The sequence below is a fragment of the Schistocerca gregaria genome, chromosome 6, assembly GCF_023897955.1.
Source record: "Schistocerca gregaria isolate iqSchGreg1 chromosome 6, iqSchGreg1.2, whole genome shotgun sequence".
NCBI classification, from domain to species: domain Eukaryota; kingdom Metazoa; phylum Arthropoda; class Insecta; order Orthoptera; family Acrididae; genus Schistocerca; species Schistocerca gregaria.
In genome coordinates this window covers 383,371,083-383,377,082 of record NC_064925.1, presented here as the reverse complement: position 1 = coordinate 383,377,082, position 6,000 = coordinate 383,371,083, and the positions used below count along the sequence as shown (strand labels likewise).

The following is a 6,000-nucleotide window of genomic DNA, read 5'->3' as shown; positions in this document are numbered from 1 at the left end:
GCAGTTTTAAAACTGTTTCTCCTTCTACATCATCACTGTTGTTATTGTGAGGCCATTCTCCGTGGCCACAACATACCATCAAGCCACGATGTCTAAGAATAAATGGCCCACAGCAAGTGGAGATGCTAAACTTGTTATCCCGTATTGCAGATGTACGGTGCCCATATAACTCATATTACCTGCACATGATAATAGACAATTTCTCCCACAATATGCTGCCCAAAACATAATTGTTAATGAAAACATTTATTAACTGTAATGATCATCTTTCATTGTCTAAAAGGACAGAGACTGTAACACATCATTTTCCCTAAAATGATGTGTTACATCTCAGTTGTAACTTATACATTGTATGTACATCATTAGGTTTGTAAGGAAAATAGACACACATATTTTCAAATATTTATTAAATATATTAAACCATCTTATGAGAAACAACATATATTTCTATGCAACTGTTCTGATATTATACAAAAATATCTTCATTTTTGTCACCAAAGTGACTTCACTATGAGGTAAATTTGCTTAGCAATGAGAAAGGCTACCATTATGAAGTACACTGTACACAAAAAGACTAATTGATTAGATGTTATATGAAGTAACAATTCTATGCAATTCAATAACTTACAGTTGAACTTTACATGATAAGTACATAAATCACAGATTTAAAGGAATTAAAACCATGTCACACTGTGACACAACCTTACTCTTAAGTAATAAAAATCACAGATATTTGGCGTACTATCATTATCACTATTAGAGTATTAAGGTATTCACTGGAACCATGATATATTGCTATTGTACTATTGATGACTAAAATCATGCAAGATGTAACATGTCCCCGTAGCTGACTTCCAGTTTTCATAAAAATGATATTAAAAAAGAAAATTGTTTCAAAGATTGTTAGCTACTGCCAACTGTGATACAACTTTGCACTGCATGACATCACTTACTCCATTTCTTTGCTTAACAAATGAACTGTAATTTCATTGGTACCTCAGATAAAAACAACATGTTACTTTATTTTTAACCTGTAATTTTATAGAATGAGCTACCACACAAATAAATGAATACCACAAAAATAAAGAAAACTATTTAGGTGCTCATAACAAAACTTTGTAAAATGTATCTTTTTTTGGAATTTACTAATCTTGATAGACTAGCAGATTGATATTAAGCAGATGGGATAACTTGAGATTACAGCACACAGCATATAGACTTCCATTCGGCCTTGCTGTGCTGGTACTGCAAACGGCTGAAAGCAAGGGAAAACTACGGCCGTAATTTTTCCCGAGGGCATGCAGCTTTACTTTACTACTACTATTCACAAAATGTACCACCGTTAGAATGGCACTGGGAACAAACTGGAACTGGAGTTATACAATTTATCCAACATAATCAAAATCATTTCAACAATCATCATTTTCATATTTATGTGGAAAATGCTTATTTTCTACTTTGTTTCCAGAGAATTCACATTTATACAATATCATTCTGTGCAACATTAGTGATAAACACATTTTAGTCCATGTCTGTGAACTGATATATGATGAAAACATTTATCATCTTATATGATCTGTTTTGTCCTTCCTATCTGTTTGAAGCATTAAGGACACAGCATTTATTGTTCTTAGTCCTTTACTGGCACCAAATACACTTGTGCTCTGTCACTAACTGCTGTCTACATGTGCATGGTGCATTTCACATATCTTGTACAATTCCATTGGAGCAGGTGCTATAGTGTTCTTATTTCTTGTTATATGTTTTTGAAATTGGATATTTCACAGATCTTCAGATCACTTGTAAATATCTCCTCTTTATAATACTGCCAAAATGTAATGTTGTGAAACACGTGCCATATTTGCCACAGTACAAATTTTACAGTCACTGCTGTTGTGATACCATACTGGACACTTGAAAACTTTTTTGCCCCAAATAAAAGAAAAAGGATTCATTTCCTCCTCAAAATCTTTGCAATATAGCTGAGTAGCTTGTTTGAAAATTCTATGGTGAGCCTGTACCGGAGAGCAAAGTAAGCTATAGTACGATAAAAAAAGATGAATCCCACAAGAGCAACAAATTGAATCAGTGTTGATGCTCCATCCATTCCAACATCTCGAAGTAGCCGTTTTGGGTCCTGAAAACAAAACAATTCAAATTAACAATGCAAATGTAGTTATAATAGTGATATAAGTGACTGCCAAGTGAGATATTCTTGGCAAAATATATAAAATATTTGGTGAAAATTTTGTTAAATAGGTACTAGGTATCTAAATAGTTATTTTTAGTTATGGAATCTAAGAATGTATGTCATGATACAGTAAACTGTAGCTGTAGAGTTTGTACAAGTTGTAGGATGATGATGAATGAAATGTTTCGATAGTGACAGCAGAATTATATATTGTAGACAAGGGCACAGAGCAATGCATACCAAATGGTACAGTAAATAATGGTGAAGACAATAATAATAATAATAATAATAATAATAATAATAATAATAATAATAATAATAATAACAATAAAAGCAATAATAACAATTTCAGTGTGGAGGCAATTCATAACATGTAACATTATATTAGGAATCAGTAGCAGAACATTAAAATACATTGTTTTTGAAATATTACGGTGTTAAAGATTACTAATAAATTAACTCTGTAAATAATATTCTGTGTAAAAATTAGACTTAAATCAAAACTGTTGCTCTTTGAAAAATATGTGATGCTTCAGTGTTTGTCACTCAGAGAAATATAGAAATGTAAATTAAATGCAGACTTGTCACAGTTATGGATATGACATATCAAATGTTAAAGGACATATAAAACTGTATTTAGGTAGTAAAACTGCTTAGGTGTTGACTCTTCTAAAACAGTTAAGTGACAATGTTGACTTTAGTGAAGCTTACAATGAGTCTAATGGTAATTCCAAAATTGACATATGCCTTGATAAGTTTATTTTCCTTTTTGACTGCAATTTAAAAATCATCAAGGAGAGTGTGGCTACCACCAGGCAATCAGAGTGTTTTTGGAAACAAATAGGGAAATCTACAAAATCTACAGACAGAGTAATTAAACAATGGAAAATCCAGGATGGAATGAAACAGTACGAGAGAAGGAAAGTTGCTACTCATCATATAATGGAGATGTTGAGTCGTGATAGGCACAATAAAATGATTTACACAATCATAGCTTTTGGCCATTAAGGCCTTTGTCATCAGTAGACACACATACACACACTCATGCAAGCGCAACTTGCACACGCGTCTGCAGTCTCAGAGAGATGAAACTACACTGCGAGCAGCAGCACCAGTGCATGATGGGAGTGGCGACTGGGTGGGGGTAAGGAGGAGGCTGGGGCAGGGAAGGGGACGGATAGTATGGTGGGAGTGGTGGACAGTGAAGCAGTGCAGTTTAGACGGAGGGTAGGAGAGAAGGTGTGGAGGGGAGAGGGGGTAAGTAGTGGAAAGGAGAGAAATAAAAATAAAAATAAATTAAAAGACTGGGTGTGGTGGTGAAATGATGGCTGTGCAGTGCTGGAATGGGAAAAAGGAGGGGGCTCGATGGGTGAGGACAGTGACTAACGAAGGTTGAGGCCAGGAGGGTTACGAGAACGTAGGATGTATTGCAGGGACATTTTCCACATGCGCAATTCAGAGAAGCTGGTGTTGTGGAAAGGATCCATATGGCACAGGCTGTGAAGCAGTCATTGAGATGAGGGGTATCATGTTTGGCAGCATGTTCAGCTACAGGGTTGTCCACTTGTTTTTTGGCCACAATTTCTTGGTTGCCATTCATGGGGACAGACAGCGTGTTGGTTGTCATGCCTACGTAGAATGCAGCACAGTGATTGCAGCTTAGCTTGTAGACCACATGACTGGTTTCACAGGTAGCCTTGTCTTTGATGGTATAGGTGATGTTAGTGACCAGACTGGAGTAGGTAGTGGGAGGAGGATGTATGGGATAGGTGTTGCATCTAGGTATATTACAGGGGTATGAGCCATGAGGTAAGGGATTGGGAGGAGGGATTGTGTAAGGATGGACGAGTACATTGTGTAGGTTCGGTGGACGGCGGAATACCATGGTAGGAGGGGTAGGAAGGATAGTGTGTGGGACATTTCTCATTTCAGGGCACGATGGAAGGTAATCGAAACCCTGGCAGAGAATGTAATTCAGTTGCTCCAGTGCTGGATAGTACTGAGTTACAAGGGGGAATGTTCCTCTCTGGCCGGACTGTGGGAGTTTGGGAGGTGGTGGGAGACTGGAAGATAAGGCACGGGAGATTTGTTTTTGTACGAGGATGGGAGGATAATTTTGCTCAGTGAAGGCTTCAGTGAGACCCTCGGTACATCTAGAGAGGGACTGTTCATGACTGCAGATGCGACGACCACAGGTAGCTAGGCTGTACAGAAGGGACTTCTTGGTATGGAATGGGTGGCAACTGTCAATGTTGATGTATTGCTGGTAGTTAGTAGGTTTGATATGGATGGAGGTACTGATGTAGCCATCTCTGAGGTGGAGGTAAACATCTAGGAAGGTGGCTTGTTTGGTTGAGTAGGACCAGGTGAAGCAAATGGGGGAGAAGTTGTTGAGGTTCTGGAGAAATGTGAATAAAGGTGTCCTCACCTTCAATTCAGATAGCAAAGATGTCATTAATGAATTTGAACCATGTGAGGGGTTTAGGATTCTGGGCTTTTGGGAAGGATTCCTTTAGATGGCTCATGAATAGGTTAGCATAGGATGGTGCCATGCTAGTGCCCATAGCCGTGTCGCAGATTTGTTTGTAGGTAAGGCCTTCAAAGGAGAAGTAAATGTGGGTGAGGATATCGTTGGTCACTGAAACTAGGAAGGAGGTTGTTGGTTTGGAATCCACAGGGCATCTGGAAAGGTAGTGTTCAATAGCAGTAAGGCCTTGTGGCATCAATAGTGACGAGCAGGGCACCACTCGCACCATACTGCCCCTCCCCGCCTCAGCCTCCTCCTTACCCCCACCCAGTCACCACCCCAATCATGCACTGGTGCTGCTGCGTGCAGTGTAGTTTCAGCTCTCTGAGACTGCAGACGTGTGTGCAAGTTGCATTTGCATGAGTGTGTGTGTGCGTGTGTGTATGTGTGTCTACAGCTGACAAAGGCCTTAATGGCCGAAAGCTCCGATTGTGTGAATCTTTTTATTGTGCCTATCGTGACTCAGCATCTCCGCTATATGGTGACTAGAAAGAGTAATTATTAAGAAGTGTTGTTTTAATCAAAAGTTGTATCATTTACTTTAGAATAAGAAATGGAAAGTAAGGAAAATATGTAGCAGTTTCATATATGAAACTGATGCCTCAAAGAATATAAATTAAATCACTAATGCATAATATCAAAAACAAGACAAAATATAATCATACAATATGACAGTATTTATGTAAAATGGAATGAGAACGTTATAAAACAGAGTACATATTGAGCAATGATATTTAATATCTACTTTTTTATTTGAAGTTGACCATACATTGGAGAGATATGAAGCTAGTAGAATAGTTCGTAATGTGAGGGGTTCCCATGGTATACAGTCACTATAAAGAAACTCCTAAAGAAACAGAGATTATTGCATAATAGGTGTAAAACAAAGCATAGGGTTATAGATAGAGAGATGTTTAGTGAAACACATTTGGCTGTCAAGAGAGCAACGCAGGAAGCCTTCAATGACTACCAGAACAGATTATTGTCAAGTGAACTTTCACAATAACCAAAGAAATTCAGGTTGTGTGCAAATGCTGTTAGTGGCACCAAGCTTAGTATCCAGCAAGCAAAAGCTGAAATGATTGACTCTATTTTCAAACGTTCCTTTCAAGGAAAAACCAGAAGAACTGCCCCAAATTAGTCCTAGTACCATGAAAAAGATGAATGAAATAACTTTCAGTGTCAATGGTGCTGAAAAAACACCTGAAATTGCTATGGAATCCCTGCCAGATACTGTACAGAATTTGTTTGAGTTAGCCCCTCTTCTAACTATAATCTACTG

General features: G+C 37.9%; 1 protein-coding gene across 1 annotated transcript in view; it reads right to left on the bottom strand.

Moving 5' to 3' along the window:
- Positions 1–390: 390 nt before the first annotated feature.
- LOC126277887 (ATP-binding cassette subfamily G member 4-like) overlaps positions 391–6,000 on the bottom strand; it is a 307,189-nt gene continuing 301,579 nt past the window's right edge. The window contains exon 12 of the mRNA XM_049977437.1: positions 391–2,137. Within this exon, the coding sequence (XP_049833394.1) occupies positions 1,952–2,137 (186 nt within the window). The 3' untranslated portion in view covers positions 391–1,951. The remainder of the gene's footprint in view (positions 2,138–6,000) is intronic.